The sequence below is a fragment of the Epinephelus fuscoguttatus genome, linkage group LG19 (genome assembly GCF_011397635.1).
Source record: "Epinephelus fuscoguttatus linkage group LG19, E.fuscoguttatus.final_Chr_v1".
Taxonomy (NCBI): Eukaryota; Metazoa; Chordata; class Actinopteri; order Perciformes; family Serranidae; genus Epinephelus; species Epinephelus fuscoguttatus.
Window position 1 is genome coordinate 12969622 of NC_064770.1, and position 25326 is coordinate 12994947.

Here is a 25326-nt window from a genome sequence, read left to right on the forward strand (position 1 = left end):
CTTGATTCATGGCCTTGGTATAGTAATGGTAATGTATACTGAGGTATCCTTACACAGAATATAATGTCTTGGTGTGGGGAGCCCCTTTTCTGCCTTCATTACCCAACACTGGCAAATCTCTTAATGAAAATGATCAGTTTTTGCCAAATGATTGCACGCAAAACCCCACTGAACCAAACTACATTGGTGACGTGTGTGTGTAATTTTCAGTTTAATTTCCCCTTTTGTTTCCCATCTCAATGAATGTTACTACTGGTTTATTTTGAACAACATAGATGCAATGTGTATTCAGACAAGGTAAACACACACTTGCAAAACATACTGTGAATTATGTTCCATATCATTAGTAAGATTACAAAAATGATTTAACTTACATCATTACGACTGTTGTTTGTGTTCACAGAAATTAAGCAACCATCTTTAAATAAAAGTATGTTAATCATGTTGAAATATGACTTGTGACATCAGTTTCTATTTCACACGAGAGGCTTTGACTGGCAATCATTCAGTGTTATGAATTGTTGACTAATAATGTCATCATCAAATGTTGCATGCTTGGTGTAATCTGGTTTAGAATGATCGTGTTATGTTTCTGTCTGAAGTTAAATTTGATAAAATGAGACGTTAATAGACATTCATATTTCACTAATGTAACAACAGTGTGTAGATATTTTAGTTTCTCTCGGACACAAATGCAGCTCTGATAGCCTCCTGTGATAATCCTACTATTAATTCTGTATTTTAGCCATAAATTCCCCCTGAGACGTTCACAGTGTCCCAGTCAGACACTCACTGCTGTTGGGTCGGGGGTCTCCAGGTCGACTGCTCCATTCTGCCCTCATGCCATCAATGTCATCCAGTGATGAGGCGCGTCGGAGGCTGCGGACGCTGTCCCGAGAACAGCTTCGAGGTAACGTTCCCCTGGGGAAGGCACTGCCAGGGTCCAGGCGGTCTGTCAGTAGGGAGCGCCGCTTGGTGGAGGGCTGGGCTACAGGGGAGGGAGGATCCAGGTCTTGTTCTATCAGAGCTTCTGTCTCAGACTGCATGCAGCTCTCCTTGGATGGGATGCGAAACTCTTTGAGGGGGACTTCCTCGCTGTTGGGCTGTCAAGGACAGAAAGCAAGAGGCCATGTCTTAGATGTACAAAATCACATGCTATGAGTATTTCTTAGAAAAAGATAATCTGTCTGCAGTCACAGCATTTTAGACAACAGGACTCTTTTCATTAAAATTTTGTTGTTTTGCTTATAATAAAAGTAGAACTTAAATAGAAAGGAATGTTTCATTGCTGCCAAAGACTCTCAACATGTAAGTTAGCCTAACTTGGTCAAATACAGCTCTGGTGTCAGGTATGAATAACGTCAGGAAATGCTGTCACACTAGGAGTGATTTATCAAAACACAAGAGAACTCTAAACAGAAGTAAAGGAAGACTCTGAGAAAAGACAGATGAACTCAACAACAGAGCTTTTTCCACTCATTCTTCCCCTTGGTGTCCTCTTGGCTGAGAAATCAGACCCTGAATTTCAAACAATTCTTACTGCTATTTGAGGAATGTGAAATAACACAGTGCGTACTCAGTGTTAGGAATTTGGTTGTGAAAAGCCTACAAGAAAAGTTTGTCTATAAATAAATTGAGTGCAGAATATTTCATGATCTTCGTACAAGCATAATCTTTTGTCAGTAAATTCAAACAATAAGTTATTACAAAGGTTATGCATAGCAGATATGTAGTATTGTTGTTTGCATAGATTTTGGCAGCTGTCACATCAGTACATATCACAGCAGAACACAAGGCATGCAGACACATAAGCATTCAACACTGCATTATCTCTTGTGTGTTGTGAGTGTGTGCATGCCACCTCACCTGCAGGTAGTCCACTACCACTCCTTCAAACTGATCTTTGGAAAGTGAAGGTCGTCGCATGGACCGCAGCACCGGCAGCCTCATCTTCAACCTGCGATTCTGACCTGAGGGGGAAACTCTGTGTTCAGCTTGGCTGTTACCAAAACTTTACCCACTACAAATTATGTTCATATGTAATTATTTTTGTATTAATAATATGTTTTAGGAGACAATTTTGCTTTTTGGTAATTTCTACTGTCCATGACTCTAAATGTCAATGTGTGACACGTGACAAAAATCAATTCAATTGCATGCGCAGGTGCAAAAAAAAAAAAAAAAAAAAATCACTTATATTGGTCTATCTCTGGGGCAGAGAAAGCTTCTCTGAACTGGAATGTGTATCATGCAGGTAAGGTATGAGACAAATGTCAAAGGCCTTACAGTAAATCCATCCTTGGGCGACTCTCTGCTTGAGGCCTGACTTCTTAATTGCAGGATCAGTGAGCTCCTGGAAGTCGAGGATGAACATGATGACAATGCCTTCCTCACTTTTTACTGGGACAATGTCCACCAGGCATGGTCTGCAGGTTCCTTTAAACACAGAGAGAGAATTCAATAGGAAAGCAGGGAGCACCTGGATTTGAACCAGGGACCTCTTGATCTGCAGTCAAATGCTCTACCACTGAGCTATACCCCCTCACACGTGCACAGGTGGGTGGGAGAGAGAGAGAAAGACAGAGAGAGAGAGATTGCGAGGGGTAAGGGAGAGACAAATTGCCAACACTGAAAGCTAAAAAAGGCCAAATGAGCGACACTTGCGTCAGGTCTAACTTCACTCTGCAATCAGCGTGGTCTAAAAATAGAAACAGGGGAGAGGGCACATCACACAAACACACACACATACACATACATACAGAGGACAATATATCCACACACACACACACACACACACACACACACACACACACACACACACACACACACACACACACACACACACACACACACACACACACACACACACACACACACACACAGAGTTCCTGCATTCAATTCTAGTCACACATCCAATCAGAAAAACACTGACAGGAATTTAGTCTGAAAAAAAAAAATCAGCCTGTGAGAGCAGCTGAATCACATTGTGTCCACTTGTTCGCAAAATTTTCTGCCTGTTCAGTCTGGAGGCACAGTAGGAAGCAGGAGACAAAACAAATAGATGCTTAGCGGTTTTAAGCTGGCATGCTGATTGCATTTCCATGACAACAGCACTCTAGACTGCACGCCCCATGCCCAAATGTCCAAAGTAACAAAAGACACGTGCATGTCTGTGTATGTAAGTAGACTGAGACTATATTGTGTTTATGGTGGATGTCTGTAACCGTCCTAAGCCTGGTGTGTTTGCTTGCCCCCATCATGTGTTTCTGCCTCATTGTCTCTGTGCAAGTGACAGATAAAAAGGTGAAGAATGAAGGTAAGTGACAAAGATCAGGGAGACAAAATGCAGACCTTTGCACAGGTCAGTATGCAACCGAAGGTGACGTTAAGATTTAGTCAGAGAGTCAAGAGGAAATAAAGCTTTGAGAGGAAGGGGGGTGATCAATAAAATGCCATGGTTTCCAAGTTTAAATGTCTCTTATATCTTTGTGTTCCTTAACTCTGTTCTCTCATAACAATTCTAATATCACCATTTCTACGTCTCTACACTTTTCATTCCCTTACCTCCCCACCTGTGATAATTATGCTTTTGTTTGTACATTTTCTAAAATCAATGTTTTGCACTAAATATAAATACAGGTTGAGGTCTGATTGTTGATTGTTGAAGAGGGAAGAGAGCAGGGATTAAGGTTGTACCAACAAACCATTATGGCAGAACAGGAGAGGCAAAACAAATGTGCATCCATAGGAACAGGTCTTATGAAGAGATTAAAAATATGATGCTGAGTGTGCCTGCCTGGTCTCACTGGGGAGGCGACTCAGTGCCAAGTACACACTATGGGATTTAAAGCCTGATAATAAATCTCTGATTTGGTCGTTTTCAAGAACACAGAGCGTCTGCAGTGGTCTATAAAAAACAAGGCAGGTCACTGTGAATGCTCACCACACATGGAGGTGCAAGATTAAGATCTTCTTCTTCCTGATAAATTGTGTGTTTCATGTTTGATTTTTATGGCTAGAATCTAGGAAGATCTGAATGTGATTGTGTTCCAACTAATTAACGACAGAAATGTGAAGGGGAACAGGCCATTACAGAGTCATTTAGGATTTTCTGCATGTTCTTGAAACAAGGCTGATTGTCTTGCTGGTCATAATTTATTAAATTACAAGATAATTTATTCCCAGACAATATATCCTAATGACTTCAGAGATCCCCCAACCTTTCCTCTTCCACCACAACGGGGAACTTTTTTTTTTTTTTTTTTTTTTTTTTTATTATTTTCCAATACTATTTTTGACTGGTTTTTGACCAAAGATTTTCACAACTAATGTCATCCCCATCAGCCTGAGTGGTATGTTTTGTCTCTGAATTGGCCGTCCTCAACAGAAAACAACAGCATGTTCCAACACTGAAACAAGGTATGTATATATTTTCCTAACAGCCATCTTCCGAATAATTACTGTTGTCTTTCTGCATCCACATCAATTTAGAAACTACATCCTGCAAATTCAGGAACATTATTTACGTACTATCCTAAAAAATCTGTCAGGCCTAGATCATTTGCCTTGTTGGCCAGGTCGCTCTTGAAAGGAGATTTTTTTGTTTGTTTGTTTGTTTGTTTCTTGTTTTTGGATCCACATCACTTTAAAAACTACATCCTTCATATTCAGAAACATAATCTTTTATCCTAAAGTTTACACACTATCTATATCTATACTATATTTTTATTCTCAATGAGACTTTTACCTCATGAACACAATGTGTATATGAGTTAAGATGATTTAACATTTAGACTTGGCTGTTGCAAATTTTCTTTCGGAGGCAAACAATCTGTTGGATGTAATTTATTATTACTTTTCCCATCCATATTCCAGAAATAAAGAGCAGTGACTGACAGATGTTTTAAATGAACGAAACAGGAGCAAATGCCTGAATAATGGTAAGGGAATTAGGATCTGTCCCATCAGGTTTCTTGTCAGAAGATGGATGGCAAGACAGTGGAACATATGGGTGATTATGTTAACTGTGTTTTCATAACAGTCAAGCTGTCCAACAGGACAGCCAGAAGGCTCCTACCCAGGGATCTGAGGTTGCAAACACTCCTTCCTTCTTGTGCCTTACCTTCCTTATCGTAGTAGAGGATCTCCACCTTGCGCTCCTCTGAGCCAAGCAGGGCCTGCGCCAGCTGGGCCAGGGCGCTCTTCATGGTGCCTGGACCCACTAAGAACTGGCAGGTACAGGGCTGCTGCATGATCTCTGCCCTGGCGAAACCAAACATCTGGCAGAAGCCTTCGTTGCAGTAGATGATGCCACAGTTCTTCATCTGGGCATTGGCAATCAGAAACTTGCGATCTGAAGGGTGAAAGACACTGTGTGTGTCATATTCCAGTTTTAAAAGTCAAGAAGTCTAAAAGGGAACATGTACAGCAACTGTGGGTCGAAGTTACACAAGAAGCTATAAACAATGTTCACCTTCAAGACGCCTTATAGTGGAGTGTTCCTATAACGTAAAGTATTTGACTTTAAATATCATAAAAATTAATATTAGATAACCAGTATGGGTATCAATTAACCACATTACTCCAAGTATCATGAAGTATTCAGTGTGGTTTACACAGTGGTAGAAGATGCTTTACCAAAAGCAATTTACTATAAACATTAAGAGAAAGAGTCTGTCATAATGATATTTTAGGTAAAACAAATGTCAAAAAAACAGATTGTGGTCTAAATTCAATTTTGACTAAATATATGCTTACTGCTTTTTGCTGTTGTAGGTTTAGGATATCTATAATACAATTACACTTACACGGTTGGATTTAATCAAACACTCTAAAGTACAGGGTGTTCAGAATCTCCGGCATGGTCTCCTCTTAACAATCAGCTGAAGTGGAGCTAATAAGGTCCAACTTTCAGCGGTGCTAATGTGATAAACGTCACAATTTCTCCCAAGTGGACTGAGGAGAAGCAGATGGGCACTTCATCATGAGAGCCTCTGTGCTCACTCAAACCTGCTGCCACGTAACTTGTGGGAATTTACACGTTTTGATCTGTCAGGATTACTCTGTTAGATTTTAACTGACATTTTTTAATTAGACTGTAATCATCCACCTGTTTGCAATAATTGCATGGTCCTGTCATTATACTGCTAGAATATGTTAATGTCTACTTATCATGATAGATAGCTATTTTGTGTTTCCTTGTCTCTATTTATACCGTCAGGGGTGAAGGAAGTATTCAGATCCTTAATTTAGCTAAACATATTAATGCCACTGCAAAAAATACTCTGCTACAAGTAAAAGTCCTGCATTGAAAATTAAGGTATGTGAGTTTAGTCAGGAAAATGTTCTTAATGGTGGCTGTGTCTTTATGCAATTATATCATAAAATTAATATTACTCATGCATTAATGTAAAAGCCAGATTTTACTGGAGTAGCTGGTTGAGATGGAGCTGTCCTTTTATAAATTGCTGGGAAATTTTAAGTTCATAATAAGACACCATATTTTGTAAGCTCTCTGTATATTTTGCATGCAAAAATCTTTATTTGGGAAGTAACTAAAGCTGTCGGATATATGTAGTCAAGAAAGAAATAGAATGTTTTCCTCTGAAATGTAGTTTAGGCTATTTGCTTTTTTTGTTTTATCTGGTTTTGGATGTGTTTTAACGTGTTGTGTTTACACTTTAACCAGCAAGTTATTTATGTTTTTTGATCTTTGAATGCCATTTTATTCTACAGCAGTGTTTCCACATATATGGAATTTATGTCAGCCCACCCAAGAATATTTCCCCCGACCCAAATGCATAATAATTTTCTTATGTTCAGTTCACTACTCTCTGCTTGAATTGTAAGCTGAATGAAAATTACTTGTCTAACTGAATAATCTAAATGTATAATGTTGGGTTGTCTATGGATATGAAATGTGCTATATAAATAAATTTGCCTTGCCTATATAAGTGGTTAAAATCTAGTCCCACCCTTGAGCAGCTACAACATTAATGTTGCTTACACACTGATGCATTAACAATGATATTTATTATAATGTGTCAGTAACAGGGGCATATATGCTCATAATACTTCTGTAGTAGGATTTAAATGCAGAACTTCTACTTGTAATTGAATATTTACATATTGTTGTATTGGCACTTCTAATTCAGTAAAGGATCTGACTACTTCATCCACCAGTGAAAACTGGACCACAGTAATGGTTTTTCCTGTGATGTCAAACCGTTGATACTGAGTCTGCACTCAGAAAAAATCCTTAATAGTAATTCCAACCTCATAAACTATCCAGTTCCTGTTATTGATGATTGTAATGTACGTGGCATCCGCAACACCACACCAAAACACAGTTTGCCATGAAAGTGAAGTAGGACAGTTTTGTTCGAAGGCTGCTAATGGAGGAGTTCAATAAGCTGAATGAAAAGTACATACATATCCTCCGCCACCTCTGCCTGGCCCTTTTATTATCCTGTGGTGGAACTGGGTTAAACAGCTCTCTCTGTCTGCTGCCCACACAGATGAGTGGAGGGGACTCTTCCCTCTCTTTAAAGTAAATGGGTGAGCTCCTCTGGTGGAAAGCACATCCTGTCCAAAGTCATTATCTGGGGCTCAGAGCGGAAACACTGATCGTCACACCGTTGCTAAGCAGCACCACTGTGGCACGTGCACACACCTGGACGTGCATGTGCATGGGGCTGCGCGTGCACCCATACGCATTTAGGGACATACAGTAGAGGCCTTACATAATAGGTTAATTTTTTTTAAAGAGGCTTCAGAGATTCAAACATTATTGACCCCAGATGTAATCAGACTAAAACTGTGTGAGAGCAGTCAACTAGCTTTTTCTCCATGTTTGGTCAAAATCCAAGGTTATATTCACTCTTACACACCCAACACACTATTAGTGGTCCATAGTGAAGTCTAAGTAGGCAAAGGGAATATGGAAAAACTGACTTGAAAGGAAGACTGAAATGCAGACTTTGCATGACTATATTCTAGATATGTATCATAGCATTTTTAGACAGGAAATTATACTTGCAAAAAAAAAAAAGACTGATATGTAATGTTTGATGTACAACATATGAGCATAAGGTGAAATAGAGACACAAACAGTAAAAAGAAGGCATGTTCTTTGTCAGTGTGTAAGAGGAGGTCTCTCTATGCAGCCAGTGGAACATGTGAGCTAATATTAGGCATCAGGTGAGCACACAAACAAATGAACATGCAGGTGCAATGACACCTACAACATAAAAGGAGCAGCAGGGAGCTGTCAGCATCACAGATAGAAATAAGATAAGATTTTTTGAAAAAAAGCCTGCCACCTGTTCAGGCAATGAATGAGTCTAAATTAATAAGAGTGACAAATCAAATATGATAAATACAGCATATGGAATGCTGTAGCCTTTCTTGCCTTTTTGTAATACTTTAGGTGAAATGAATCAACACAGAAATATGCTTTGGCACCAAATTAATAAGGTTCATTACTGTCATTTAAAAGTACACCCATCCCTGTTCCATTCACAACAATTCTCTATTTCAACCACCCTGACATGAATATCCATGTACTGTTGGCCCACTACTCCCACTGATGGTAACCATTAGCTGTCAGAAATCCGTCCCCCCCCCCCCCCCCCCTTGGGACGGAGAAGATTATTACTCCCCTTTAAATGCCAGATGTTTCTAATGGAGGGTAAACTCCTTACGCACTTTCTCTGCACACCTGTTTCGAGCTGTCATCTTAATCGGATCAGCTAATTGAAAGCATTTAACATTCATTACTTACTTGAGCAAGAGTTAATTTCACATTCACTTACTTTGCTCGTCGAATTTCCTGATGATAGTGTCCAGGTAGGTGTTCTGGAGCGCAACATGACCGCGTCTCACAGGCATTTTGGTGCTGAGAGAAAAGATTTCTCCGACACATGAACCTTACTGGTTAAAAAAAAAAAGAAGAAAAAAAACAGAGTTTGAAGAGCCACGTGTGAAGAAAACAACCTGCTTCCACTTGAAGCACGAGCGTCAAAAGCAGATATTTTGTTTTTGATTATATCTCTCGGAGGCTGATGGTGAGGGATGAAGCGCCTGAGAATGATGGAGAGGAGGTCTGGTTGCCAGGGCGATAGCAGATGCAGGATGTTGCACGCTGATAATGTGGAAAAAAAGTAGACTAGGATACCGCAAAAGCCATATGCAACGTTTCTTAACATTTACAAAGGAAAGCAAACAGTACAAAAAAACCGGTTCCCCACGTTTTGGTGTCCTCTGGGCAGAGAAGGAAACCTGGGAGAAGAAGTTGGGAAGAGAAGCTTAAGGATATCTCAGTTTGTTAATATAATCGCAGCCTTCTCCCGCAAGTTTGGACACTGCACGATAAGGACGGCGGAGAAGAAGCTCCTATCAGCCAGATTCCCTGGATCCACTCCCCTTCCACCGCCCCCCCGGCTCGACAGGAGCAGCTGTCAGCAGCGGCAAGTCAGTCTGAGTTAACCGGCTCAGAAACGGAAGTCGTTTTGATAGACTTTCAAGATAGAAGCAAGGAATGGCTTTCTTCTTTTTCCGGAAAACAAGCACACATTAGGATTGTTTCAAGACCTCTTCAAGGTAGCTGGAACACGCTTTATGAATGAATATGTCCTCCTACGCCCTAATTTGGAAGCCCAGAATTAGTTATAATCCCAAAATTTGTTACAGCCCCCCAAATACAAACACTTGCAAAAAGAACAACAAAGATTTTAAAAATCTATTATGATTTAATATAGTGCTCTCAAATACTTGTTTTTCTCTCATAATCATTTAATGTGTTGTACTCATGAAAATCTTTTGGTAATAAGACCATCTGATCGTTGTTTTAGTGCCCTCAAATGCCCCACAAATCTCCTCCAGTCCTCCGAAAGTTTAAGATGTATAGGCTATAATACATTGAGGAAAATTAGGACCAAGGATTTGCAATTTGGAGACTTTGGATGACTTAAAAATACTTTAACACAGGGTATTTCTTAATAACAGCATGTTTATTTTGAAATCCATGTCCTGAAGTGGTGTTTACTCTGTGGTGTATGACTTGATGGTGGTCTGACACTGATAGAGTGCAGACCCTCATCAGTCTGCTTCACTCCACATCACAAGTCTCTGAGCTCAAAATAGCAGCATCCTCTCTTTCTCTGCGGCTGCCATCACACGTCTGGAGTATTATATCAATCTATAGTGCTGATAAGCTTTGACATGGTGTCATATGGTCCTGTGTGTGTATATGTGTGTGTGTCATGTCCCCTTTAAACCTCGCAGAAAAGAAAGATTTTTGGTATGCAGCTATATGGAAGCAGCTTATTTCTCTGTTCTCATCACTTTAAAGGATTTTTATCTTCTCCTTGAGCCCAAAGAGGAGACATTTAGCCGGCACAAGCCCCATATAATGAGACACAGTGGATATTCAGGCCAGAGTTTCAATTGTATACTTTCTTAAAGGTCACATGGAGAGGCTCCAAGTGGCTTCTTGACACACTGCACATTGTTAGTTTTGTTTTGGAAAAAAACTGCCACGAAGAGTTTCATTGACCAGCTGAACTGAGTGATGTTTACTGCTGAGTGGTATTTACGGGTCAGTCCATCACACTTCCTTTTTCTCACTATGTCTCGAGCACCGTTGCATACACTGGCATGGCACCTGCAATGATCTGAACCCCTTAAAGGTTCTGTATGTGACATTCAGAACATTAATACAGTAGCAAATAACTATTTGCTATGTCGATATTTGGTGGAGTAATGGCATCCTGAGCAGAAAAGGAAGTCATGTTCACTCTGTGTGTGTTGTAACCCAAGCTTCTCTGTTATTTGTTGTGGTAGAAAGTCCGGATAGACATGCATGAAAGTGCATGTTGTGTCCCACTGGTAAGCTGGACCCGGAAAGGCATCGTTGCTGAAGCACAGCGCCCACCCTCCAGTTTTCCCCCAGGTTAACAAAGTTAGCTCTGTCAGCACTGTTGCCATGCTGTTTATTGACTTAGCACCGTTAGCTGTTAGCCAGCGGCTCAGTCACCTTCATGTTGAGAGCTGCATGCAGACTGTCCTGCCCCAGACTGTGAATCGTGAGGCGTTTTCAGGCCGCAGGAACTTTGTTCTAGTTCTAAGAACTCCCCTTTTTGTTGTGTCTATAACATAAGAACTAGGAACAATCATAGTCCTTTGAACACTGTTTTGAGGGGCTTTTTAGCTACTATTTCAGAATGGGTACTCTTCCAGCACAAGAGGACCCATGCGTGACGCAAGAGTAGGTACAGTGATTGGTCTAGACAAAGACAAATGGACCGACAATATTCAGGCTTCACTGAGCTTATATGTGATGGTGGAAATACAATGTGATTTTGACTCTTTCAAGTGACAGTGCTTTACCAATGCCAGCCAACTTATAGTGCGTCACTTCAGGGTTGCTATTGTTGATGCAAATGCAAACAAAAATTAAGACCTTGAGGGTAGTTCTTGGATGAGCTCCCCAGTGGGCCGTTTCTCTCAGGGAGTCCTCATAACAGTTGAGTCCAAAAATGCCTATAGATATGCAGTGCATGTCACATACAGCTCCTTTGACTATATTAACTCCAGTGGATATCTGAGTGTTACAGAGTCTTGATGTGACCTATTGTTGTTTAAATAATTAAATAGAGGCTATTAGGAGACCATTAATGATCCTCTAAGTTGGCAGATTGGTGACCTTTACATCTAAAAAGTAATCACCCCACTTTGTCCAGAGAAAAGCAGTTGGTATGAGCACGTGTTTGCTGATATAGTAGGTTCAGTCTATAAAGGGTGTTTGGAGATCAGAGGTGGCCTCACGGTCCCAGCAGATGGGCTGAGGTAGTTGCTCTCTGTTTCGTTTCAATGGCCTTGATGAAATGAGGGCTAAAATTAACCAAGGAGCACACATGCCTTCCCATTGTGACCCCTTGGTGTGAGAGCCAAGTGAGACAGGAATGTGCACCAGAGAGAGCAGCGAAAGACAAAGAGCACGAAAGACAAGGGGTGTTGGCTGCAACACTGGGTGATACGTGTCAGTTTGTAGGACCTGCTGCAGCATCCCACAGATTGTTTCCTTGTATGACAACTGAAAAGTCAAACATTTAAGTTTAATTTTTGTCACCATCACCAAGGATGTTGTTTTCTGTTGCGTTTGTCTTTTTGTTTGTGTGTTTATTCATCTGCAAGTAGGTGATCAAGAAATATTTAAAAATGATTGTAAGAGAGTGTATTTTGTAAAAGAACTTTACTTACTAAAACAAATTTGTGTTCAGGGGTGTTTCAATATCAACTGATCTTATTTTCTTAATTAATTGATCAAATTAATTTTCTGCCAAACAATTATCATTTAAGTATTTTGATGCAGGTTCTGATCAGATGCAAATTTCTAAACAATTGCAATGATTAAAAACAGCCTTGGTGATGGTAGAGCATGTGTTTTACCATGCTGCAACTATGAAAAGCATCACCAGAATTCATTAAGGAAGTGAGGAATGACTTGATGAAAGAAAATTGTTTTGAAATGATTCCTAGGGTCAAGTTAAGTAATTTGAGACACTTTTTGGATGTAATATTTCTTAGTGGTACTACCAAGAAATCCACCTAAAATGCTGAAGACTACTTGAAGTGTTTCTTTTAAAGCTTATCATGTATCCTGGTTGTATTTCTATATAGAAGACGCTGCCAGATGTTCACGATGTTGCCAGAAAAAGTATTTTAGAAAATTTGGACCATCAAACACTTCAAGAACCCTGACCTTACTCTGATGACATGTTCAGGTGAAATGTGACTTTGTAAGGTTAAATGAGTCATATTTTCTTAAAAACATTTATCACCTCAGTCATTGATTCATTAAATCATTAATGTACCCTAACTATTAATTGAAAAGATCATCTCTCAATCTCTCAAATCTTTCTGCCATCCTTCTCCTGTTCTTTTGTTGCCTGTTTCCTCGGTGGTGTGTCGTCTACAGTGGACATGCATGTGACAGCGATGGCTAATTCTGGACTATTGTGGCTGATATAGACCCACCATTATCTTTAATCCTTTTAAAGTGACAAAAATACTCAAAATGTCTATAATATTACCAGATGACACACAATAAGTCATGATTTTATGGCACCTGGTAGCTTAAAAACATTTTCCTCCAGTAAAATGTCCCATTTTAGCTTAATTTTTTGTCCTTTTTCCACCCAAATGCATTACTTATTCAAGACCCTTTCCCATAAAAGTAAAGTGTATTGTGAAAATATTAATATTAAATAGATTATAAGGTAAGAAGTTTTAAAATTGAACATTGTACAACCAATTTCTGTTGTTATAATTTAATCATTTAGCTGTAGTATTCTTACTACCAAAAAGAGAAAGTCAACATGGTAGGCTACATGACTCACCTTGCAGGTCCTGCGACCATTGATTTTTTTATTCTTTTAATCTCTAACCTGCACATTGTAGTTATCTTAGTCCAATCACAATGAATGTTTCAAGTAAAGCACATTGTAACAATGCATTAACATGGTTGGTGGTTAGCTGGTAATATGTAAAGAGCCCAGAATGTAAAACCTAATTTGTCCTATTTTACCTGATGTCCTATTTTACCAGACTTCACCCTATCACAATTAAGAGTATTTGTATCATGCCAGCACTTTAAGTCCATTCTTGTGTATTTCAACAAAAAGAGATGGCATTTTCTAACGGGACTGGGTGACTGTGTGTATTCATGTTTTCTATAGCTAACATGACAGCTGTTGTCACCTGGCACCCGCTGTGGAAAGATAATGAGCTTAAAAATGCCCATCTTTGCCCCTTCCTGGCCCTGTGGAACAACTCTGGATGGGAAAGTGTTTCAGAGCCAGATGTCAGGGCCAGAGCCCCGACTGCCTGAGAGTTTTATCTGCCTGAAATTCCTTCAGCTCATAGTCGACTTCTGTACAGACCTGAGACCCACCATTCCTCTGATAAGAACGGGGCAAAACAGATACATACTGTACTTTACACACAGTCACACTTCAGTACACACATCACCCACATTTCTCTCGAATACACTGTAGCTCAGAATAAAAACATGTTCAACATGATGACTTAAAAAACAAAAATGTTTAGTTAACATATTAGCGACTAATGCAACATTCATGTGCGGGTGGAAAGCTAAGATATCCTGGACTTCCATGTTAGGTCTTGAAGCCACTTGTAAGATGTTGTTATGTTTAATTTGGCAAACTGTAATCATGCTGAGATGTGCTTGTATGAGTATTATTTGACCATACTGAGAAGATTTCTGATGTTGTCAAGCCTTCATTACTTTGTTGTGAAATGTCTCAAGTAACAGATACTCATCAGAAAACTAAATAGAGAGGGCATAGTCCAACTATCTGAGCTATTCATGCTGCTTGAGGAAGGCAATATGCTTTACATCTGATTCTTACTCTTTATAATTTAGATTACGTTCTGAGCCACTTTCAAATTTCCTTTTCCGGCTGTTTCCTGCAATTCAATTGTCAGTAATGAAAGGATTTTCACAGTACATCATCAAACACATAAATACAGCTCGAATCCTCACAAATATAACATCATCATACTGGGTGTTTTTAGATGGTTCAAGTTTTCCGAATTGGGAGAAATTCCAGTATTTGTTGTAGTGAAGAGAGCCAGTCAAACCCAACATGACTCAGAGAATGCAACAGCTCTTTACATGGATGTGTTTATGAAATGGCGTGACATAAAACTTAAAGGATAGGTTCTCATTTTTCAGGTTTGCCTTCAAACAATGCTCACGTTCCCATATGTACAGTAAAGCAGGTTTTGCTTGCTGTAATCATTCCTCCCTGCTGGCTGTTAAGAAAACCCATCTCCAGTGAAAGAGATGTGTCCTTGTTTGATGCAAAAATATACTCCAGAGTTTATGTGAAGTTACAGTGAGGCTTCAGCAGTCTCAGTAAGACAAATCAAGTGTACCTTCCTAAAGTAGTCTTTTGAAATTTGTGTTTCCCCAGACAATGTGTCCTTGCTGAGCAGTAAAACAATTTATTTGTTTTACTTCAGACTGCTGATGTTACACATTGGCTTTCAGCCAGGCCTCACTCCTCGGGTGTCAAAATATGCTGCTTGGGCAGTGCCCCGGCATCACTACAATGACGCCGTGGGCACTCTTTAGCATCTCTATGAAACACACTGGACTTTGAACCAACTCCACTGTAAACCCATTTGCTTTATTAGTAGACACTCCAAGTAACAGCCGTAGTGTAATGAGTGCAAAGGTCTGCTTGGATGGGTCCAACAATCACAGGACTTTAACCCAGGAGACTGGTGTTTGTGTCCCGCGAAACTACAACACAAAAGGCTGTTCCTGGCATGATTGTAATAACACCGAGAGCTCTTGTCTAAACATCAAGATATGACAAGAAGAGAAGAGATCATGTTGTGGCTTTGGCTAAACTTTCTGATGTATTTTTGTATAACATGACAGCAATGATGAATCTTATTCCCCCATCACTTATTTTTAAATGACTTACAGCAAGCAAACTCTGTTTCATTACATATGGGGCGTCGGACTACTGTTTTAAGACAAACTTGAAAAACTCGAGCTCTACTTTAAGCACTCAAACAAACAAAATAGAAAAAAGGATGAGGATGTAACAAACTATATTCTTAGATCATGATCCCTTGAAATGTTCAACATGGAGCACTTCTATAATATTTTCTGTTAGTCTCTTTTTGAAGACAATTGTTGAGGTGACATTATAGGTAACAGACTTCTTTTTTAATCTTCAGGTCAGGTGTTTAACAACCCGGTGCAGGTGTTTATTTGCATCTCATGATTGCCTTCAGGCAACACTATTTTTGGCTACAATAGGCTATCACTCAGCCTGCATATACAGTAACACTCATACTAAGCCGTGATCTTACAGGAAGTGAACCCATCTGCTCAGCATGATGGGCTGGCCGATGGGCAGAACAATCAGTTCTGATGAATAGTGTTTGTCAGCTGCTGTCATTCCTCCAGTAGCCTAAAGTTAAGTCTCGGCATACATAACACTAATGTCATTGAGATGGCAGCTGATATACTGTATGTATGTGCAGTATTGAATGAGAAGCAAAGGAACATGACTACAAACACATGAACTATCATTAAAAATAAATGCAAAGCTTTTTAGAAACAAAACAAGAGGCATCAACTCTGACAAACAAAATGTTTTATTGGTGTTAACATGATGTCACAGCATGTGGCACTGGTCAAAACTAATGTTATATTCACATCTGCAGAGGTTTCTTCCAAAAAAGCAGGATTTATCTGCATCTTTGCTACAAGACTCAGGAGTCAGATTCTATCTGTGATTGACATTTTAAAAAAATAACTGTGAATACAAGAGATAGCTGCATGTTATTGGGAGAAATGGGAGAAGGGGCTGAGTGACAGGAGTGGAAGTTGCGGAGGGGAGAAGGTGGGAGGCACATGGGAACACAAATTCACAGCGTGTCCTTGGCGACGGGCACAGCGACAGCCAGCTCCGGCGTAGCACCACTCTCATTAGTGGCAGGGCCTGTCAACACGACTTCAGTCAGCGGGACTTCCAGCAAAGCAGGAGGCTTGGATTGCAGTGTTTGAGCTGCAATGTCCATTCATCAATCCTTCATCCCTGCCCTCTTTTCCTTTTTACTCCAGCATCCTCTCTTTCAAAGTAGAAAAATAAGGGTTTGTAGTACTGTGGGATTTGTTGGAGCTTATCTCCGCAGCCCTCTCTGCCATCAGTCACACACTCCAGAAACTGGGTGGTGAATTTGAAGGAGGGAGGCTGGTGGATTAACCGGAGGCTGGAGGACAGCTTCCAAACACCTCCTCCACACCTCCAACCTGGCTCTGTCCCTATCACCCCTGCTGGATAAGTGGGCATGTCCGGACTGACGCATCTTGGTGTCAAAAAATGTCTTACCAGGTTGTGTTCAAGAAACAGAGGACGCCAAGAGCGGAGTGTGCGATGGATGGAGGAAGCAGAAGAGCAGAAATAAAGTGATGCAAGAAAGTTGCTCTTGTATATTTTGGCTCATTAAACCTCCGCTAAGGACTGTGTGGGTTTGGACAGGCTCTTCGGACTTTGTTAATTTTGTTGCACCTGTTGATGGGGTGGATTTTTGTAAACTGTATGCATGTGACAGCACTGTAAAGGTTGCCATGGTCACTGCCCTCTGAGTGGAAAGCATACAAACATTAAGCATCTGCTGTTGGTGCAGCGGCGTGGAAAAAACACACACAGCTAAAATGGGCTGTTATGCAAATGACTGCACAAGTAGATTAAGACAGAATTCAGGCAAATGTTGTTGTTTTTTACAACAGCTGAGTGGTGCTGCAATTTCAAGATAATTGGGATGCTGACGCCAAAACTCATACATCAAACATCACACCTTTGATTAATTTGGACTCTGCAGAGATTTCATCTTGATTGCCTGTCAGCTATCTCTGTATTTCTGATGTCCTCAGGATTTTTATTTATTGAGAAATCTTGCTTGATTGGTGTGCCTTTGGGCTTGGTGTGGTGCACTTCCTTGACGTCAGTAAACGTACATGTCTGCAAACTCAATTCCTGATTTTAATGTCTATAGATCACTGACTGCCCAGCATGCCATCGATAAATTTGCTGTTTTATCTCCTAATTTTGTAGTTTTACGTGAGCAATTGGAGGTTGTTTGCCCACATACTAGATTGGGTTTAATGATTTCCACTAAACCCCAATCTGAGCACACATCAGCCAGAAGTGAGACAGGAATGCACTAACTGAAAACACCTGTACAAGAGGCAACACACAAACAGAGGTGGCTGTTGCAACAAAGGAACAAAATGTAAAATAGCACCTGACAAGGGTTAAAAAACAGCCCATATTCACCTGTCGTTCCACCAAAAACTGCTCTAACATACACACACCTCTCATCTCCCGCCTAAATCCAGTTCTGATGTCTGCAAAACCTGCAACTCTCTCTCGTACTTCCCTTGCAACATTTCACATTTCACATACACATAACCAAACATCAACCTCCACCACGCTACATATTAGCTGAACACAATCGCTATGTTTCAAGGCCTCATCTATGGCAGCTAATCTGAAACTACAAATCTGTTTTGAGTCAAAATTAAACAGGTTACCAGTGACTTCCGGTTGTTTTAACTGGAACAAGCTACGGACCATTTAAGATAAGTTACCTACATCCTACTCACAGCTGTACAAAAGCTCAACTTAGATGTTTATGGGAGAAACTCTAATGAGGGAGTCTAGGAGTATTTAATGGGTATGTTATTGTCGCAGGGCAGTGAGCAAATTAGCCGGCACGTGATGAAAAGAGAGAAAGTAAGATGATGACTCTGGCGGAACAGTGCTGGGGGTTTGGTAAACACAGTAAAATTGTAACTGTTGAAAATCTTCAGATGGCAACTGAAGACGTAACTTCAAGGAAGATCTTTGTGTTCAGTTGTTGATTCCTTAATGATCTGAAAAGATAAGACACCAGAGTTAAATATAGAAACAAATAACAAATCCCTTGTTGTCCCTGCATCATGGCACCAGGTGTGCTGAGCGTCAGTGAGCAAGTGTGAAAACCTGCAGAAGGGTTCAACAATGCCCTCCAGAGGTAATGGGTGAGAGGTGCAATGTGCTAATTGGCCCTCAGTGTGAGGGAGTTGAACTGTGTTGTTTTGTAAAAGCACGTACCTCCCCGTCTCTGGTCTCCACAGTTCGGACCAGGATGCTCCTCTTCACATGGGCCTCTGGGGTTTTAGTGTCCAGGTTAGTTTCTAGAAAAGGAGTAGAAGGAGAAAGTAGGAAACAGTCAATACAGTCCAAGAAATTCAAGTTTATTACCCTCTGTTCCAAATTGTGACATTCAGGGAACAAAAATCCCATAGGATGCTTAGGGTGATATTCTTACCACCACCCAAGAGAGATAGCCATGTTTATGTTTTGTTTTTCAAGCAGTCTTCTTTAGTTAGACAACAGTAGATGATATGACAGCAAAAGTTGGGGAAGAGAGATGGGGAATGACATGCAACAATGGCCACCAGCACACCCTGGACCCCAAATGTCCTATGAATATTCATGGTGCCTAAAGCATGATTACTAATGATTTTGGTGACCCCGCCATCAGGACAAAATTTCTAGTTGTTATTAAGAAATATTCAAATCTTTACATGAGCACTGCCCAAAAAGCAAAAAAATCCAAATCAATAAAAGGAAGAGAATACAGTGAGTTCACCTTTAATACTGACCTCTAAACTGCAGGTTGGAAAAGCTCTGAACTGGAATGGTGATCCTGAAGGAACAGAGGAGGAGGAATATTCACTATCAATGATGTTCACATTTTTTGCTTGTGTCAATCCCAACTGGTCTGTCGAGCTTTGGCTCACCTGCTCTCCTCTCCCTCAAGCAGCTTCCTGTAGGTGGCAATCTCGATATCCAGGGCCAGCTTGACATTGAGAAGGTCCTGGTACTCCTGCAGGTGTCTCGCCATCTCCTCCTTCAGTCCATGGATGTCCTCTTCCAGATGGCTCACTGTATCCTGGTAACCAGAGGTCTCCATGGCAAAGCGGTCCTCCATGTCCCGGAGCTGGCGTTCCAGAGACTCGTTCTCAATGAGAAGAGACAAGACAAAGTGATGAACACCAACATCTAATGTAGCAGACTGTGGGCTACAATTTAATATTCTACTGAAATCCAGTTCAACTGAGTTTTACAGTTACATCTACTTCTACTACCACTGACATTACCACGTCTAGTATCATACAACTACTCCTGTACTACCACTCTCCCAGTGCTACTATTTTTGAAGTTACTGCCACTCCTGCCACAACTTTTATTTTTATTATTATAAACCAGTACCAGTACAGCTTTTCCACTAAAAGTACAGTGCAATAAATTCACATTATCTCAATAAATTCAGTTTTAAAAAGTGTAATATTTGGGATTGTGCATGCTTTTACCTGGTCATACATAGTGTGTTTACACGCATGTATGTCTGTGTATGTGTGTACAAATAATCTATGTCTGACTCTTCCTCAATAATTCAACAAAATATTTCCTGCCTCACTGAGTGCATTGAGTTCGCTGAAGGATGGAAAATGGTTGATACTGAGAAGAGTGTCCCCCAGTAGGACATAGTTTAGGCTTTTAAACTCTCATTATGACATAATTAAGACTCTGGCAGATAAAAACACCATCCTTATGAACAACAGACACAAGATTTTTATAAATTTGATCACTATTCTCCCTTATTCCCATAAAAAGTGTTTGCTGTTTGCATTTCCTCCCTTTTTGAAAAGACAGTGTTTTGTTGGTCACACTGCCATGTGTGTTTCATCACCAGAGAGCCCAGGATGTGCTTTTCACAGCACATTAGGGCTCTAACAGACTGCATGTAGGCTGGTGCTTGGAATAACGGCCTCAGTGTCATGTCCCCTACAGAGGACAAATATGAATTGCCATGTCTCAGGAGGATAATTTTGCTATTTTTGGCTCTCAAGTATTAAGTGATAGGGTTTAAGGCAGTATGAGGGTGTTAACATCCATCTTGAGTCCCTCAATAGGCCTATTTGGAAAGTGCAGCTGCATAATGATCCTAACAGACAGACAAGACAATTTTAATATTTAATAACAATGTGTCATTATCCTACTCTCTGTGAAGATTTTAATGTTGTAAATGGTTAGCAATATTAACTAATGCAATGTTGTCATGCAGGACAAAAAATGGTGCCAGCTAGCATTAGGCTAACGATATATACTGTATATTACAAATATTAACATGTCTAGCACACCTGTGCAGTTTAGTGAAAACAAACTTAGCTTTACTATCATTTTTGCAAGTTCTGTTTAAACTAGTGAAATTATTATATATGCATTCATTCAATACTTTTATACTTAACTTAAGAGATACAAATGCATGATTGTCAAAAGAATGTATGATTTATCAAGATAGTCTGACTTCAGGTCCAAAGCTGTGGAAGGCCACTTCTGCCAACGTGAGGAGAAAAAAAAGGTCCTGTAAGTCACTGTAATGAACACTCTCTTGAAATAATGACTTTGTATCTCAAAGAAATGACTTAGTTTCGCAAAATAATAAGACTGTCTCTCATTATTATGACTTTATTTTGACTTTATTATGACTGACAGGATCTTTTTTTTTCATCACATGAAATCACATTTCACTTGTTGAGGAACCACTGAAGACAAAATGTACCTGAAACAAGCAAGAATTGAAGCTGGCTACAGTACAAGCTTGGCACACATCTCGATGAATGTTCTTATAGTGTCTTTGGGTCACAGACATCTGGCAAACCATTTGCAAACAGATATTAAAAATTATTTTTGTGCTGGTTTATTATTTTTCTTCAAATGCTGCTCAACAAATATGACCCCAATTGGCCTGATGGGGGCACTATAATTGAATGTCAGTTTTGAAAATTCGCAACTCCTACACTGTAAGTCTGATTTACACAAAACTTGGTACAGACATCCATAAATGTCATTTTGAAGTTTTTAAAAATAAACATCTTTGACATGTCCTCCTAAACTGTAGGTCAAGAGTGGTACCAAATTTTCTGTGGATCATTATTGAGCCAAACTTATCAAAGGCTATGTGAAGCTTTTTGATATTTTGTTTAGTTTTCAAGATACTGACCAATAAACTTTAGAATTGCCTGGTTTTACCAAAAGAAGCTGCATTGTGTCCATCTTATCAGAGATGAATTACACTAGCCAATATGTTCACAACACACAGTGTTTTCTGTGGCTTAGTGGACTTACTGTACCACGGAGAGCCTCAAGATCACAGGTCACAGCTTGGATCTGACGCCGGTATTCATTGGCCTCTTGTTTGGCTTGACGCAGGGCTTCTGTGTTTCGATTGGCTGCATCTGTCAGGTCAGCAAACTGTGTACAGAGGTAAACAATCCAACAGCCTGTAAGCATCTCCTCACAAGGACATTTTAGTCTACTTCCCAGTACCATACACTTTATAAAAGGCATATCTTTCTCACCTTGGATCGGTACCAGTCCTCCGTCTCCTGCATGTTTGAGGAGGCCATGGTTTCATACTGGACCCTGATGTCCCTCAGAGCAGCAGTCAAGTCTGGTTTAGATACATCCAGGTCAACATGCACTTGCTGGGCCATGATCTGCTCCTGTAACTCACGCAGCTCCTGAGAGCGGGAGAGGTAGTGGGAGAAGTGAAGTTCAAATGAAGTGGTCAAATGGGTTAAAGGTTTAGGTGGTGATAGTTAAAGTTGATCTTTCATTTCATTTTTACCTCCTCGTGAGTCTTCTTCAGGAAATTTATCTCATCCTGCAGAGCTTCGATCTTCCTCTCTAATTGGACACGATTTAGAGCCGCCTCATCCACATCCTATGCAAAGAATAAGGCACATAGAGGAATGAGGCCAGACAGTCACCCAGACAGTCAGCTTAAGTCATGAATTCAGAGAAATATCAGCAGAATTACCTGTCTGTAGGCATTCAGATTGTTCTCTGCATCCTGTCGGAGGCCAAGCTCATCCTGCAACCTGAGTAAGTTAAAAAAAAAAAAAAGAATAAGTGTGAAGTAAAATTGCTTCACACAGCAGGTGATCATGAGGAAAATTACACGTAACTACAGCTTATTTCCCTGCTGTCTATCAAAGAAAAATTATTTTAACAACACTACAGCTTTTGTAGATTTATATTAGTATTAACAGCAAAAGTTAGCATGTCTTTTTTTATGATTGTTGAATACATTTGTTGTATATCATAACATACATTTTAGTAAAATGTGTTTTGGGGTATTTTTTTAACAACAAAAATCCCCAAAACAATCCCAGCAATTTTCCATTTTGCTCTTATGCCTGCTGATAAAAATTCTTCTTCTGGTTGCTTCATGGCGCAGCATCAGTAAGAAAAAAAACAAGCATTAGGTTTTCTGTGATTCAAATAAGACCTTCCTGTTGATATGAGTCAAACTATGGGGGACCGAAAATCTATTTCAAGCACTTTGATCACATTTTCACTGTGAGCTTCAGGGCTGCTCCTCGTGCTTCAGGAGACGACCGGGGCTCAGCTGAAAGGGCAGCTTATGCATCATTACACATTCGCTCCAATCTAACAGCCAGAGGCCTTTCCCACGGGATGGAGCTCACACACACACATACACAAAGGATGCATGTGTGTATTGCACAGCCCCACACGCAGACACACACCACCCTGCAATCCATCTGAGGCATGGAGACATAAACGCCCAGACTTGAGGTAACATCTGCATAGCTTCACGCAGAGTTTGCTGAATGGAGTGCTTCGAGAAAAGCAGCAGAATCACAAAAGTGACCTTTGACCCTCTCAGTCGCGGCCATCACTCTTCACTCTGCGTTCTTTCAGGGGACCAGGAGCTGCGTGGTAATCAGACAGAGGAGTCTGAAGGAGACTTTTCCACCCTCTGGGACATTTAATCACTTGTTCTTCTCACTAAATTACATTATAGATTCATGCCACGCGTGCACCTTAAATAAAATCAAAATTTGAATATACAACTGCAGTGAATCAGTGTTTTGGAGTAACAGGGAACAAGAGAACATCTGCCCGCCTGCCTGCTTCCTTTGTGGAGGGCTGCCATTGTGTTTGCCTCATTCCTCCGCTCTCACTCAATGGTGATGAGGGGTTCAGTCAGGATCAAGTTTGTAAAGAGGGATCCAGGAGTAAAGCTTGGGCAGAGCACAGCGGTCAGCATTCCAACGAATTGGAGACAAACTAATCTGCATATAAATGCATCCGTAATTAAAAAAAGAAAAAAAAAAACATCTATGCAACCAACCATGTCTCATTTTGTTTAGAGAGAGACCTCAAATCTAAATTTCTTTGTCTTTTCCTAGTATTTTAAAAACATTCACAAAAAACCAAGTTGACCAAAAGTTGTTTGTCTCTTGATAGTGACAAATACATGTGAAAAGATGCATAGAAAAGGTAGCTAAACACAAAAACACAAAATTAAACTGATATAAACTTAAATGTAGTGTGTCTTAAATGTAGTAAATAAAACCCCACATATTCAGAAGAAAGGAGATGAGTTAGATGTTTTTTTTTTTGGTTAATCTAAATTTTAAACTTAAGCACCCCCATGAAGGCATCTTTCAAAATGTTTTTATTAACTTAAAATGTCTATTTTTGATGTTCACAAAACTGCTTATTTACATGTTTGCATTTAAGTTGTTTTTATGTCTTCTGATAACTTATTTTCACAAGTGCCAAATTCAACATTTTTAGTATTTTTATCATCAGAAAGTACAACCAAGAGAAATAGGCTGCAAAACTCAGTCCCGTTGTGCCTGTGATTTGAGCAATCTTTTAGGCGAATAACAGGGTGGTGCTGCTGTGCATCACACAAACATGATCCTCCACCCACAATAGTCCCACCCTGCTTCTTCCTCCTACCTCTGCTTCAGCATGGCCAGATCTGCAGCCAGGTTGTCCTTCTCTATCTCCAGCCGAGCTTTGCCAGCAGTGAGACCATCCACCTGCCTGCGCAACTCCCTCAGCTCCTCTTGGTAGATGTCTCCCAGTCGGCTGGGCTCCTTCACCTTCAGCTGGTTCAGCTCCGCCACCAGCACCTTGTTCTGCTGCTCCAACAGGCGCACTTTCTCTATGTAGCTGGCAAAACGGTCATTCAGGCCCATCATCTCCACCTTCTCATTGGTGCGTGTCTCCTTGTACTGGGCCTTCATCAGAGAGTCAGCCGAGAAGTCCAGCCGGTCCACAGGGCTCCCCAGGAGCAGGGCAGCATTGGTGGAGCCTAAGGAGATCCGGGATATGGGGCTGGAGTGGGTGAGGTTGCGAGGGGTGCCATGCCAGGAGAAACGGCCAGAAGACAGGCTCCCAATTCTGACTCCTGTGCCGCTCGAGCCCTGAGGCCCAAAACGCTTCCTGTACGAGGACTGGATTCTCTGACTCTCCATGTTGGGGAATGGAGCTCACTCAGGGCACAAACAGAGCTTTTATAGAGGCAGGCGAACCCCCAAAGTCCAAAGCAGAGAGGCCACAGGGTGCGGCAGAGAGAGGGGAGGGTGGCAGGCAGTGAATGGGACAAAAAGAGAGAGCGAAGGGGTGGTTTACATGACACTCAAAGAGCTGTGTGCCAGGGATTGTCTGTGCTCGTCCACTCAACTACAAATGTCTCTTGGCTTTTTCTCTCTCTCTCTTCCCCCCCTCTCCTCCCTTGTCCCCCTGCCTCTGACTCACTCTCTCTCTCACTCTTACTTTCACCCCCTTTTTGTCTTTCTCTCTTTCTTTCTGTTCCAGCTGAATGAAAAGGAATTTGTGTGAC

At 40.6% G+C, this 25326-nt stretch overlaps 2 protein-coding genes and 1 non-coding gene across 4 annotated transcripts in view; all 3 read right to left on the reverse strand.

The window, feature by feature from the left end:
• Positions 1 to 9345, reverse strand: part of kcnh6a (potassium voltage-gated channel, subfamily H (eag-related), member 6a) — a 36539-nt gene extending 27194 nt beyond the window's left edge. For both annotated transcript variants that reach the window (XM_049561954.1, XM_049561953.1), the window contains exons 1-5: positions 8814 to 9345; positions 5123 to 5353; positions 2287 to 2436; positions 1867 to 1970; positions 794 to 1103 (exon numbers count right to left, since the gene is read on the reverse strand). In XM_049561954.1, the coding sequence (XP_049417911.1) occupies positions 794 to 1103; positions 1867 to 1970; positions 2287 to 2436; positions 5123 to 5353; positions 8814 to 8889 (871 nt within the window). In that variant the 5' untranslated portion in view covers positions 8890 to 9345. The remainder of the gene's footprint in view (positions 1 to 793; positions 1104 to 1866; positions 1971 to 2286; positions 2437 to 5122; positions 5354 to 8813) is intronic.
• Positions 2471 to 2542, reverse strand: trnac-gca (transfer RNA cysteine (anticodon GCA)). The gene has a single exon. It is a non-coding gene; the product is annotated as a tRNA-Cys (tRNA).
• Positions 9346 to 16188: 6843 nt separating the features above from the next.
• LOC125879852 (glial fibrillary acidic protein) lies at positions 16189 to 25026 on the reverse strand. The gene is made up of 9 exons (XM_049561959.1): positions 24438 to 25026; positions 22483 to 22543; positions 22291 to 22386; positions 22022 to 22183; positions 21789 to 21914; positions 19397 to 19617; positions 19259 to 19302; positions 18705 to 18787; positions 16189 to 18484 (listed from the first exon to the last, which is right to left on the reverse strand). Exons 1-9 carry the CDS (start codon positions 24956 to 24958, stop codon positions 18443 to 18445), a joined length of 1356 nt encoding a protein of 451 aa, XP_049417916.1. The 5' UTR covers positions 24959 to 25026; the 3' UTR covers positions 16189 to 18442.
• Positions 25027 to 25326: the final 300 nt, after the last annotated feature.

What these genes read in the sequence shown, in the direction of transcription:
- LOC125879852 (XM_049561959.1), bottom strand. Translation starts at nt 24,958, where the DNA reads ATGGAGAGTCAGAGAATCCAGTCCTCGTACAGGAAGCGTTTTGGGCCT. An exon ending in ATCTGAATGCCTACAGACAG is followed by an intron (nt 22,387 to 22,482) that starts GTAATTCTGCTG and finishes TTCTTTGCATAG; the next exon opens with GATGTGGATGAGGCGGCTCT. An exon ending in TTGAGGCTCTCCGTGGTACA is followed by an intron (nt 19,618 to 21,788) that starts GTAAGTCCACTA and finishes CTTCTCATTGAG; the next exon opens with AACGAGTCTCTGGAACGCCA.